This window comes from Mastigoproctus giganteus, chromosome 3, assembly GCF_048544385.1.
Source record: "Mastigoproctus giganteus isolate SK-2022 chromosome 3, ASM4854438v1, whole genome shotgun sequence".
In the NCBI taxonomy this organism is placed as follows: domain Eukaryota; kingdom Metazoa; phylum Arthropoda; class Arachnida; order Uropygi; family Thelyphonidae; genus Mastigoproctus; species Mastigoproctus giganteus.
The window spans coordinates 240,237,961-240,252,941 of NC_143577.1; the positions used below are offsets into that span (position 1 = coordinate 240,237,961).

Genomic DNA, 14,981 nt, shown 5'->3' on the forward strand with positions numbered 1-14,981 from the left:
GAAGAAAAATAAAAGTCTCATTCATCATTTTTTTTATCTAATAGATAAGAATCCCTTCAAAAGGGCGTTTCCTCTTACACTTTAAGAAAAATCAAAGATTTTCAGTAAAATCCAAATTCTTTGTTTTAAAAATGAGACAGTATCCGTCCGCTTAAACTAAAAAATCCGTCCGCTTAAACTAATATAAAGAATTCTAAAACAAATTTTCAGTTGCCTTCATTTAAGAAAACATTTAGTTTTCGAAGCCAAATTGTGATTACTACTGTGGTTGTATATATTTCTTTAATAGTTTTTTATTAAATATATAATAACAACGAACTACTACAGCGTGATATACAATTCGCATAAATCAAATAAAAGAGCTATTTTTTCTCATTTTGGTAATCATAATGCAGTTCTTACAAACCATACCTGTGGCAACACTGTATATCTCCTCATGAAGAAGAGTATACAAAGGACTGTAAAAAAGTTAACAAAAGTAAAAAAGCAAAAAAGTAAAAAAGTTAACATCCTTATTGTGTTCATGTAATGCATAACTCTAAAAAAATTGATAAAGAAAAAACATAGCACTATTATCACTGGTTTCGAACGGAATTGGAAGATTTTGGACCGTATTTTCTTCAATGAAGCAGTATGGTTCTGAGTCACCGGAAAAACTACCATACGCCAAGTCCGCTACCACATCCCAAGAAGTCGGGTGGTCCAAAGTTTGATTTGGTCTTTAAAGATCATGTGGCGGCGTTAGCAATTGGCTAGGGAGGAGGGGCCAGAATTTATAGTTTCGCCTTTGACTTGAGTGATTGTCAGTAGTCGAAACAACAGGATAAGGAGCAATTGAAAATCTTCGTGTTTATCATGAAATATCTTTACATTTTCAAAAAAATTGGGGTGTGGTGTGCTGTTTTACGTCGCCCAATGAGTTTCCGTCATCTGTGTTCTCTAAGAAGACAGGTGACGGACAGCATGTCGGGATTTTAATATGAGGTGTGGCAGGCAATAACGTGCCCGGACTGATGCAATAAAAAGAACACAAAGTTAAGAAGTTCAAAAAATGATTTTATTTTTATTCAACGTAATCTCCATCTGATTGAATGCACTTATTACACCGTTTAAAAGTTTCTGAAAATAGTCAGCGAAGACATCCAAAGAGATTATGTTTAGTTTGGCGGTAACTTTTTTCTTTATGTCCTTAACATTCTGATATATCTTTCCTTTGAGGACAGTTTTCACCTTGAGAAAGAGGAAGAGGCGCCTCCGTAGCCAGGTGGGAAGGAGCAGCAGTGCGTAGCAGACGCTTCTTGATTAGACCGGGGTTCGAGCCCGTCACCACCAAATACGGAGGATGCGGAAAGGTCAGGGAATGACCACCGCATATCCCCGGAGCAATATGGCCTTAGTTGCTAATGCTCCTGAAAACCAAATAACTAACAACAAACAAACAGAAAGAGGAAGAAATCCGCTGGTACTAGATCGGAAGAATAGGGTGGATGGTTGATTTGTACAATGCCATGTTTCATCAGAAATGTCTTCAAAACAAATTATGGGCAGAAGCATTGTCGTGCAGCAGGAACCAGCTGCTCTTCTATCGAATTTGCAGCCTCACCTGGGATATGCGCTTCAATAGTCTTTGAGCACATGGAAGTAGAACACAGCATTGGCTCTCTCCCCTTCAGGTACAAATTCCTTGTGAATCAGACCCTGTTTGTCGAAAAATATGATCAGCATCGTCTTGATCCTGAACTTCTGCAAACGATATTTTGAAGTCCATTGCATGCTCTAAACCTTTGTCTCTGGATCGTACTGAAATACCGAACGCTCATCTCCATTGAAAACACAGTCGTGGAAATTAGGATTCTTGACAAGTATAGATGAAGTCTTTGCATGGTGAAGCTCTTCATTGCTTCTGCCCATACGTGAGACTATGCTACACAAATTTTGCACAGACCTTCCTTTTCCCCAAATCTTCATGCAAAATTTGACGAATCGTGCCCTTATTCATATCCAATTCATCAAAAATTCTGAGGGTCAAACTATGACTTTTTTTGCACAATTTCCTTACATTTGCGACTCTCTCCTCATTTTGAGAGGTTGACGGACGCTCACTCTTCGGGTCATCTTGATCATCCTCACGTCCGTCTTTGAACCGCTTATACCATTCAAACACACTAATACGACTTAATGTTACATCACTATAAATAGTTTTTAACATTTCATGTTTCTGTTGTAGATCTTGCCAGTTTAAAGCAAAATTTATATTCGTTCGTTACTCCATTGCAGAATCATAACACAAACTAACGAAACTTGCAACTTGTCAGCCTACTGGACAATCTCTTCCTTCATCTGTTGGAGGAATTTTGAACTACAATATATTACTTCCGTTTATTTTCAAACTCATCGAACGTGATCGCAACAGCGCCGGTCCGAGAACTTTATATCCACAGCAGTTAATTGCGATATTGACAATGGTGAACATTATTGCTGGTTTCGGCAAGAGAGGCAACTTTTTACACGTTCAGTGAAACAGTGACAATGCTGAGAGAGTTTTTCGGTAACTGTGTTATTTTAAAAATCTGAACCCCAAGGTTGGTAGATTCAACATGGGAATATTTTTGGGGCTTATTTAAGGATAAAGTTCTTAAAATAATCTCCACTCATTGGAGGAACTACGAGCCAATATACATAATGGAACCGCGAACATAGACGTTAAAACATTACAAAAGCAGTCATAGAATATGACGAAAAGAGTACGTGCATGAATTCGAGAAGACAGACATTTGAACAGTTATCATAATTTTATTTTTATAATCACTTATTTGTTGAAATAGTTTTAGGAGCAACAGCGACTAAGGCCATACTGCTCCGAGTATATTATTTTCTGTAAATTGCGTGTGTTCTGAGGTCGATTTTCTGTTTTGATGGACGAATAACCCAAGTTTCCTGGAGAAAAAACCATGACATCCTCTCCAGAGATCAACTAACTCAGCTATTATGTGAAAAAGGCCCATAAAAATTCCTCCCGTCATTGATGGGACTCGAACTCAGGTCTTTTCAACCTTGTGTGGGGAGGACAGCGAGCCAACGAAAGAATTAATTAAAATAATTAATTATTGATATTTGGGCTGCGCGAATTTTGAATCACCATGTATTTATGCCCTAAAATACCATCGAAATGACGTTCACATTTCCGAGAATAAAACATAATGGAATAATGTTTAATATACTTATATAATGTTTTTAATATAATGAAATAATGATTTTTTTATAAAGAATAATATTTTTATTAATTTATTTTATATACAGTACCATATATCATTTTAAAACAATTAATTCTCATATTTCTAGTTCATAAATTTGAATTATAGCTCAGATGGCGCTGCAGCAGTTGACATTTACGTAATCTTCAAGTTCACCACAAATGAAAATGCCACTTTCGATTAGTGTTTCCTGATACACGAATAAAGGGCTCAAGACCATTTTTAATGGGCCAAATTTCTTTCCTTTTATCTGAGAACTGCCAGGTGGAGCAATCAAAGTGCACCTGCCTGTGACATTGAACTTGGTGCGGGGAGAGCGACCGTTTTATTGACCTACCAATCATTGCTCAATGTAGATAAATAACCCACAGATGCGAGTGGGCTGGCTGAGCCCAGACTTTCAACAACTGATGTTATCTTTTATTTCTTTCGAAAATATAAATGGCTCGATCTACTTTTTTTGTTATTATTATTAAGTTGAGACAAATATCGTCTAAGAAGAGTGGGCAAAAGTAGAATCGTCAATCACCAATTTATTATTCCTTTAAAACTGCACACACGAGTCTCTTTGTACTTAACATTATAGAACGCTGACCCGGCGTCTTGCAAATCCATTGATGAAAGGTTATTCCAGAAATTTATTCTCTAATTATAATACAATGTGAAATACAAATTTATTTTTAAGAATATTAATATCATAAATTTTATTAAAAACTACAATGTACTGTAAGTTTAATTGTAATAAGTAATGACCAGCTTTCAACTGCTGTATTTATTAAAGTATGGCACCGTTCACTAAAAGAAATAATAAAAATAAATAAAATAAAATGCAAAATAATAAAATAAAAACTTGGTTCAATAAACCTTAAGCAGTATTTTAGTCGATTTATTCATCACAGAATATTAAGCGCGTTTGTAGGGCAGTTTGGGATGTCCACAATGATGTGATGCCTAAAGCTTGTTTTGTTCGACAGTGTGCCCTGAATAACTCAGTGGAGAAACCTTACACCTTTACCTCGGCCTCGGTACACGGCTAGCTTTAGGTTGGTGTGGCAGCTGCACTGCACCTGCCTAGCTCTTTGGGCTGTCTCCCTAGCGTGTAATAAAAGAATAGTGAATATAAGTTTAAGTTTTGAAATCTAAATATACAAGAAAGCCTTGTCCAAGAGGCATTTCGCGTTGGTTATACTGTACTTAAGTTTGTTTATTTTGTACTTAATTCATAGATATTAAAAGAATTGTATTTCATTTTACGTTTTAAAAAGCTGATGTTTAAAGTTGATAATTGTAATTTATGAGGAGCACAAGACTTAATGGTCTTGTGCTCATAAATATCTCAAACAATTTATTATTTTCATTTTATTTATTTATAAAAACGATCCTTCAAAGACGACTGTGCATGGACAATTACCAAATAGTTGTCTCGGTCTGGTTAACCCTAAACTCCCTAACCTGCTATGAGGTTTGTTGAATTTTAGGCGCATCAGCAACTTTTACCATATAACATGGTTGTAAATTATTTCTCCCTCTGCCTGAGATCGGCTAACTACAGCCCCGATTGAAGACGAGTTTAAATTCTTCCAGTCGACGACGGGACTTGAATTCAGATACCTCCACGAGAGTGATAAGTGGTGAAACCACTACATTGTCAGGGAGGACAAACTACCTAAGTACTGCCTTTCTCTTCTTCTTATTCTTCTTAGGATTTATTCCGTTATTACAACGGTTCTCTTCAACCTAACATCGAAAAGTAATTCATTTATTCTTCTTTCCATTTTCTTCTATCTTCCCAATCTCCGTCCACCAATCCTCTTCTATTCATAGCTGCTCTCACACTCTCTATCCACGTCCTTCTTGGTCTTCCTCTCTTTTTCCTTTTTCATGGCATCCATTCCATGGCTCCTCTGTCGTCCTCCATTCTCTATCTTAAGTAGAATCGCAAGTAATTCAAATTATCTAAAGAAGCTGTGCGTCTTTTTAGACCATTTTCAAATCTGTTGCTTAGTACAATAATTGTTCCCCAACCGCGGATTTGAGAAAATTTTATAGACGGTGTTATATACATTATTGCTCTAGCCTTCTGTAGATTATGGGGTTAGATTTTAAGGGGCAGTGCAGAGGAAGATAAATTTCTCATGTTCTATCGCAGGGATTTTCAAACATTTGTAACCTTCTCACACTCCCTCGTGGGAGTAGAGTTGGTATAATCACTTTCCTCCCCACACCTGGTGGAAAAGACTTGAGTCAGAATCCCGTCAATGACGCGAGGAATTTTCATGGGCCTTTTTCACAACATGGCTGAATTAATCGATCTCAGGCAAGAGCAGGCTTTTTTCCTGGAAACTCAGTTTTTTTCATTCAGCAAACAGCAAATCGACCACAGAACTCATGCAATTTACAGACATGTGCATACGGCGCAATATGGCCTTAGTCGCTGATGAGCCTAAAACTCTACAACAACAACAGCTCCTAAAACCCTACAACCACAACCTGTATCGCACTTGGATTTAAAAGACACTGTATTCGCGGCACACCTAAAGAGTATTAAAAAAATTTCTTATCTAAGGGCAACGCCTGAACGTTAGTTCCACTCTGTTGAAGACGCCAATATATTGACTATGACCCTAAGGCTATGAAGCGTCAGTATACTTTGTCTGTAAATTGCCTGTATTTTGTGATCCCTTTTCCTGTTTACTGAACACGAGTGGCCGGGTGGTAAAACCATGCAATGATTTCCTGAGACTTACTAACTCAGCCACGTTGTGAAAAAGCCCATAAAAATTCCTCCCGTTATTGATGGGACTTGAACTGAGGCTTTTTTCGCCCTCATTGGGTGGGCGGTGATTATCCTTCTTCTTGCCGGGTAACACACATAAGTGGGCATAAATTTAAATTGAGGAAGGTTAGTTGCAGGACAGATATGTGGAAATTTGCTTTCGGCCAGGGGTAGTTGACTGTTGGAACAGACTTCCATCTGGTACTGTGGACGTAGCGAAAAATTACTGTGCAATGTCAACTTTGAAACTAATAATACAAACGTTATGTTGATTAAGGTCAAAATACATTTCACTATGAATTGTAATTACATTTAAAGGTATAAAAAATAAGAGAGAAGGAAAATAGAACCCAAATGTTCAAATAGTGGCATATATGGCATTGCCATATATGCCACTATTTAAAAAGCTTCTTCGTTTGTTTGGTGTAGCGTTTTATATTGCACCGTATATAATGTGTCTGTAAATTGCGTCTGTTCTTTGGTCGATTTGCTGGAAGAAAAATCCAAGTTTCCAGTAGAAATTTAATAAACTTTAATACTGTGCTAAAAAACAGAACTTTATGGATTGCACAACTTTTCGATCACTTTGTATTTTTATATGTTTCTAAAACTAATGACGAGGTTTTAAAATTGACTGGGTTATTTTAGATATAATAAGGAAGATTAATGATTTGGCTGCCATGATACAATAAAGGCCTATAAAAATTCTCCTCGTCCAGAAGGAATCGAACTGTGGCAATTTCCATGTGGTGTGGCTAGCCAAAATGGCCGGATCAAAATGCTTGTTAACCAAAGGTAGTGATCGCTCAAAACCAACTATGCACTAGGGCCCCAGAATACCATCAGAAAATTTATTTTTTTTTTATTTCACAGTCCTGAATAGCCTTGTCCAGGCTGTCCTTGAAACCATCTTGTTTCAAGATGGTTTATCAAAATGAAAATATCGTAATCATAAGAAAACACCATACTCCCTGCCCAACATGAATTTTAAGTTCTGATTTAGAGCCGGCTATAATGCAAACATTAGCAGGGTAGGCATAGTGATTTTATAAGCCCGCTATCCATTTATGAAAAATAGGCAAATAAGAAGAATTGATACGATACACATGAAAAATTTGACATAATGGTTAGCTTCCAAATCATTCAGGTTAAGGCGTCAGTCTGGCTGGAACCTTGTAGTTTGCCTATTATGTCGTGTCTGTTTTTCTTATTTCCTGGATGAAAAAATCCGCAAAAATATTGCGTCCTACTTAACTAAGACCAACAAACTCAATCCCCTTGGAAATATTTCAGTTAGTTCTGCGATTATCGCTGAATTTAATTGCCCACAAATCCTTCAAAATATAATGGAGTAATTTAAAAGTTCAAAATTCTGGTACGCATATGTATCAATTTTCTCTTATGTTCTTAAAGATCCTATGGATTCAATGGTTTAACATTAATGTAAACTGAAAGCAATAGGGACTTTTTAAACTATGGGATGCTACAGTGTTATTCAGATAGCTATCAGGTATCAACCAAACTTGTGTAAGGCCTTCAACAAAACGTATCAAAGAAACAACAGATGATAGTGTTTGGTCAGTTTCCTCACATAAAATAAAAGTTGTAATCGAGGAACACTTTGTATTCTTGTTCTCCGTGAGATATTGCATGATCAACACCAAAATGCTCAATATTTTTCCTTGCGGTGATAAGGGATGTTTAGCACTACTGCCCCTTCTTTGCCCTCTACAAGTTTCAGAGGTAGTCTACTTTTTATACACACTTTTTTTCCTTTTAAAAGAGGCTACGAACAACAACGCAAAACCCCTGGGGCTTCAAGGGGGAAATGGGAGAACAGCCAATCACTAGGTGACTTTCTGATTATAACGGCCGAGTGCATGAAAATAGTTGATGAAGGTCACGGAGATCGGAGGCTGGTTGGTTTTGACCTAAGGGTGGAACGCCACTGGTTTCAAATGGTAACGAGGTAGAGGTAGAAATAATGCATTTTAAAATAATTTCTTTTGTTTATTTACTTGCTTGTTTCTTCTGGATTTCAAGGGTTTCGTGTTGTTCGTTGCTGGTTTAAAAAAAAAAAAAAAAAAAAAATCAGTAAAATATATTGAAAACTGGGACTTGAAGAAAGAAATTCGCTGAAAGATAAAACTGCCAACGTAATTACGAATTCGAATTTGATAGTGATACATTAACATCTTAGAAAAAAATAAATCGAATTTTAGAATGCAAAATTAATTATTCCTAAAGGAGACAATATTAAACTAAATCTACGAAAGATTAGGGAAAAATGAACCAGAAAAGCAAACATCTACAATGGAAATAAAAAGAATCAAAAGTGAAATGACAGAAATGTATCTGATGGGTTACGTAGTTGGAACCGGTTGATTATTACTGTCCTCAATATTCAAGAGGACACAAAAGTTCAAGAAAAACGAGTGTCAAATTCAAATTATGTTGTCCTAAAATGTCTCACTCGAATATCTAAATTTGCCTTTTCGTTCTACTGACCCGAGAAAGCCTAGTTTGGGGGCTTTCTGAATTCCATTGACTACTTCCCATTTAGCGAAGATTCAGCCCCCTTTAGAAAACCGAAGTAAAACACTGTTGCTCTGAATACAAATTTCAGGCACTTGGGGTTATAGGTCAATTAACACCAATTTGTAAATTAATTTTTTCCTGTTGCTTATTTTTCATAAATCATTTCCATTGCAGGATGCCTCATTTATATAACCAGTTATGGTACAATGCCACACTATCAGTTGTGACATTGTACGCGCCCCACACACTGTTGGGCACGAAGACATTTCATGTGTGATGAGCATGGTGATTCTCAATATACTAATCGTACAAAGCGCCATGGGTATTAGGTACCTGAATTCCATTGCCTGAAGGAGGAAAACTGGGATTGAAAGATTTTAGTATCTTAGAAAGTTGAACCTATGATAACAGGAGGGAGTATGAAAATAAGCACAGGGTTTGGGTTCTGACGATTTCAAGAAGTGCTTTATATAGCTTGATATAGACAAAAAAAAAAAAAAACTATCATATTAGGGTCACCAGGTAATTTCTTACACAGAACAGTGACGCTGTCTCTGATGGAGCGATAGATTTCTTTTGTTTGTTTGTTGTAGGGATTCGCGCATTAGCCACTTAGGCCATATTGCTCCGTATATAATATGTCCATAAATTGCAGGTCTTCTGTGATCAATTTGCTGCTTGCTGGATATAAAACCCGAATTTCCGGGAGAAAACCATGCTGCCCTCGCCTGAGACCGATTAACTCAGCCACGTTGTATCGATTCCTTGGACAATGGAATATGGGATAGGTATTCATTGTCTACTTGGTTCCCGAGGATTTTCCTACAATCCGTCGATACCATCTATGTTGTAGCATCTCTGCATAGCTAGTCACGTGTATTGGGTGAGTTTGTGTGTTTAGCGTTTTACGTTACAAGACTGGTCTCTTAGAAGCAAGTCAGCAGGAATTCACCTGGAGACTCACTGGCTAGCTCTCATCCCATGTTACGTGTAGGCGTTCCGTCTACTCTATTCAATGAAGCTCTGTATCGGGGCTGCCCACTGGGACTCTGTAGTTCCAGAAGGCAAGCCCTAGAAAAAAATGTGTGAAAGGGAAATATATGGGTTGACAGTCGTAGAGAGCAGTTACAGTGCAGTTTGGTTGGGGTTGAGACAGAGAATTCAACCAGTGAGAAAGGATGCAGGATTTCAGGTTACTGGTTTCAGTTTGGAGGAGAAAGGGGAAAGTATACTGGTAGATGAAAGAAGGGCATCACCAGTCGAAAACGAGGAAAGCCTAAAGTAGAAAGGAATCCTAAAAATGGTTTTGGGACATCTATGAATGGGAATATGAGGAACTACACTGCTCTACCATTAATATCCCGACACCTGCCTTTAGACCAAAAAAAAAAAAAAAAAAAAAGAGCTTTTATTGTCATTTAATATTTTGTGCTGACACTTTTGTTTTATGACGGCCTTCAATCTTCGCGGCATACTCTCAACCAACTTTTTATAAATGTCAGGTGATATGTTCCTTCATTCGGCCTTTAACGCAGTCACCAATGCGGCCTTGTTCTTTGGGCGATCTCGACGTGCACGTACCCGACGATCCAATACATCCCAAAGATGCCCGATAGGGTTCAGATCGGTCCTCTGGGCTGGCCAATCCAACTTTTCCACACCCATGTCCTCAAACCACTCTGTTACAACCCAAGCAGTATGGCACGGCGTGTTGTCTTGCTGATACAGGTATGGGCCTTCCCCGAAGTATTGCCATAATGTTAGAAGTGCATAATTGTCCAGGCTGTCCTAGTATTGCACAGCATTCATGGTTTTTTCGATAACGACTAATCGGCCCAAGCCAAACCATGAAAGAAGCCCCATACCATGACACTGTCTCTACTAAACTTCATTGTTGGGAGTATACAATCAGGAAGGAACTGTTCCCCTGGCATTCGCCACACCCAGGAACGGCCATAAGATTGGTAGAGAGCGAACCTCGGCTCGTCTGTCCGCAGAACTGTTTTCCACTGCTCTATAGTCCAGGATTCGCGCTCCTTACACCATGTTAATTGGCGTCTAGCATTTGTTGAGGCGATCAATTCTGTTGAATGTTGAGGTAATTCTGTTGAATGTGTCATCCCTGCCTGCCTACTTTTGCAATTGTCTGTTCAAAGCCCAGTGTGCATATTTATATCAGGTTCTGTGACATGTTGCATGCATAGGACCTGTTTCCCCTTCCATGGAGGGGTTTCCGAATATTAATGGTAGGGCAGTGTAGTTCAAAAGCGAGATTTTGGTTGTTGGACTCCTAGTTAATTTTTATCCCACACTCTTGGTATCAGTAGTGTTTCCACTCCTGGGATCTCCAAGAAGTCAGCAAAGAAAGAGCCACTAAAGTGGAAGGGCCCCGGGTTGAATTCTACTTGGAGAGCCAGGTGAAATTCCACCCCAAGAAGGAGTCAACAGTCCCATGTTGTGGGGTAAGGCACCACAGAATCAGAAACAGGAAGAGGAGAATCGACTTTGTGGAAGGTTCTGCGTGCAAGGGAATGTCAGCGAGATGTATGGAGAAGAAAAAAAATCTTACTCCGAAGAATCAGCGGAGGGAAGGACCCGCCATTATCTGAATATCCCATTTGGGTAGTGAAAGGTGACAATCTAGGTCAGTAGATGATCCTTCCTTAAGGTGAAATTAACATATCGTGTTCCGGGATGAACTACCAAATTAAGTTACAACTCAGGATATATATGTATATATATATATATATACAGGGTATCTCAAAAATTTTGGTACAAACGTTTAGGGGAGGTAGGTAATATCTAAAGGAATGTGAATCGCATAGGAACCCATAACCGGAAACGTCACCGTAAGTCGGTAGACGGCGCTGTTCATCAGTTCGCGAAGAGAAAATTTCTGGTTTACTCATTCAAGCAGTAGTCGCCGCACGAAGAGCATGCATCGATATACGAACTGTGAGCTGGCAGACATGCACCTAGTGTATGGATTAGCAGAGGGCAATGGACGAGCCGCTCAACGAATTTATGGAGAACGCTTCCCAGACAGACATGTACCGGACCATCGTTTGTTTGCGCGTGTGCATCAAAATTTGTGCGATTATGGGTCATTTAGAGGTAACAGGAGTAGTGCAGGCAGACCACGTTCAACGCGAACACCCGCCATGGAAGAAAGTGTTTTGAATGCCGTCCAGAATAATCCTACTACCAGCACACGTGCCGTTGCCTCTGCCTTGGGAGTGTCTCGTTGCAGTGTACAGCGTGTCTGGCACGACGATTCTTTATACGCCTTTCATCTCCAAAGGGTTCAGTTACTGCTCCCCCAAGATCATCCTGCACTTGTGGCTTTTGCGCAGTGGTTTCTCCAAGAAAGTGTTCAAGACTTGAATTTTCCAGCCTATGTTTTGTTAACGGATGAGGCTTATTTCACTCGGGAAGGCTTATTTCACTCGGGAAGGCTTATTCAATCAGCACAATGCTCATGTGTGGGCACAAGACAACCCACACGGTGTGCGCCCCCATGCGGCACAACATCGCTTCGCAATAAATGTGTGGGCAGGTATGGTCGGTGACTGCTTAGTCGGCCCATACCTGTTACCATCCCGCATGAACTCCACTAAATATCGGATCTTACTTGAACAAGTCTACCAGGGTTACTTGACGATATTCCAGCAAATGTAAGACGCAACATTTGGTTTCAACATGACGGGGCGCCTGCCCATTATGGAAGGTGTGTTCGTGACCATTTGAACAGGCGTTTTGGGCGTCGATGGATTGGCCGTGGTGGACCCGTTGCCTGGCCCCACGCTTAACTGATTTATCGAGCCTTGATTTCTTTCTGTGGGGGCCCCTCAAATCTATCGTGTATGAATCGCCTGTGGAGACGGAAATGGATTTCGTGGCGAGACTCGTCTGCGCTGCTGCTTCTGTCAAAGAAACTCCAGGTGTGTTCGACCGTGTCCGCCAATGCATGCTGCGTGGGTGTCACGCATGCATCGCTTCTCATGGTGGAACCTTCGAGCATCTGTTGTAACATCATGAAATGCATCCATCTCGTACTCCATTGTTAATATTATGTCAAATAAATGTTTGCCACTAATTACTGTCTTGTGTCACTTCTGCTTCTTGTGCACCCGCTACTACTTTCCCGTGACGTTTCCGGTTATGGGTTCCTATGCGATTCACATTCCTTTAGATGTTACTTACCTCCCCTAAACGTTTGTACCAATATTTTTGAGACACCTTGTATATACTGAGGTTGGGGTTCGAGTTGCGTCGATGAGGCAAGGAATTTTTATGGGGATTTTTTCACAACATGGCTGAGTTAGACGGTATGAGGCGAGGGTTGCACGGTTTTAGCTTCATAAGCTCGGTCTTTCCTCCAATAAAAAGGCAAATTGATCAAAGAATACACATAATTTACAGATACGATATACTGACGCCTGATAGCCTTAGTTGCTTTGGCGTTTAACACACGTACGCACTAACTCACTCGCTCACACATATTAGAATTATGTTCACATGCGCAGAGAACATGAGAGGAGGAGAAGCACTCGTTTCGGCTTTTCTGGATCCCCAGATATTGTGTAAGAGTCCCAGAATCGGAATCCTAGCTCCATATGGAGAAAGTCATGCTGGCCTAGTAAGACTGCTTGCATTGCACAATTGGTATAATCACCGTCCTCCTCACACCTGATAGAAATGACCCGAGGTCGAAATCTGTCAAAAGTCGAGGAATTTTTATGCTCCTTTGTCACAATAAGACTGAGTTAGTCGATCTCGAGTAACATGGTTTTTCTCCCGGAAACTCGGGTTTTAAGTGCAGCAATTAGCAAATCGACCATAGATAGACATAGTATACGGCGCAATATGGCCAAGTTGCTGATGCGCGCCTAAAAACCCTACAAAAAAAAAAAAAAAAAAAAAAAGAAAGAAAGAAAGAAAAGAAAAGAATATGCTGCTGAAAAATGCATTTTTTCCTTTAATTTCCAAAATCTTGGAGCATTTAAATCGCTTAATCGATATAAAACCTAAATGCTTTAGTTTAAATAGTGTATGCACTAAAAAGAATTAAAAATTTCATTAAATAAATTCTACCTTTGCTAATGCAATTAAAAAAAAAGAAGCATTTTAGGTATTTCTATTTTAGAACAATTGTCAGTTCCATTCTATATTAGAAGATTTCCGTGTTCCTTATCACTGTCTCCTTCATTTGCAATTGTGTTCATCGCTGTACAGAGTCAATGGTCCAGGGTTAATTTAGCTAACCCACCACAGGCAAGACGGTTCGAGGTTGAATATGATTAAATGAGTCATTTAGCGATATAATGAATAGACTTCTGGTAATTATCCCTATGAACTGTAATTAAGACTTGGCTATACTGTAATTAACTATTACACAGAACACGCATTTGTTATGACATCATAAATGCACCACAACACACTGCCTGAATTCTACTGTATAAATGCCGTTTTAGATGTATGAGCTGAATAAAATAATCTGTTAGTTTTCTTTCCCCTTTCTACTTTACTTTTTTTTTTCTTTTCCAAAATAAAATCTTTACATATTCCTGACCTGTTTCTCTATTTGTATGCTTAGATTTGCCAAAACTACTTTAACCATGGAAAATGCCAAGGACAAAGGTTCTCGTTCTGGATCAAAAGTAAACCTGAATGAGTCGACCCAGCCGCTATTAGAGGACATCGATCTAACAGAGAGTAAAGGAGGTGAAATTTCGGATAAGGATCAGATTGAGATGGAGGAAAAGTTGGAGGAGAAGGACGAAAAAGAGAAAATAGATGGTGAAGATGGAATGGTGGAAGAAAAGCCCGAGCAACCTGAAGGAGACAAGAAGAACAAAAAGAAGAAGGAAAAGAAAGAAAAACCTCCCAAAAGCCATAGAAGATCAGTGTCCCTTGCAGAGAAGATGACAGTCAACTTGAACCTTTTGGACAGGGATGAACGCCACGTCAATGACCACGTGAATGTAAGTGTTCTCTTCACTTTATTGTCAAGATTTAAAATCAGAATTAGTTTGAAAAATTTCGCTGATAAAAATTTGTCAAATTTTGATCTACGTGTCGTTAATTAGTTAAATGAGCCATTTAATTAATTTAATTTAATATTTTTTAGATTTTCATTTTTAAATTTCCATTTATTCTGTATTCTGTGCTGCAAATTATGTATTTTTATTGTATTTTATTCCATCATATTTTTTTTTATATTTTTTATTTAACCGAATTTAAACGACAAATTTTAATTAAATCATTCTAACAATTTATTTAGATGTTCACGTTTTAGAAACTATATAAATTAAATCATGATTCCATCTTGGACGATAGAGGACGCTCAGAAATTTTTGTCAGTAATTTACTAAAATTTGAAATTGTGTTGCCTAGCTACGTTGCTAGGTTAC

General features: G+C 38.7%; 1 protein-coding gene across 1 annotated transcript in view; it reads left to right on the top strand.

Annotated features, from left to right (window-relative positions):
* The window catches only part of LOC150088936 (caveolin-1-like), a 68,486-nt gene that overhangs the window by 16,405 nt on the left and 37,100 nt on the right, over positions 1-14,981 (top strand). Inside the window, exon 2 of the mRNA XM_090369738.1 lies at positions 14,165-14,552. Within this exon, the coding sequence (XP_090225864.1) occupies positions 14,187-14,552 (366 nt within the window). The 5' untranslated portion in view covers positions 14,165-14,186. The remainder of the gene's footprint in view (positions 1-14,164; positions 14,553-14,981) is intronic.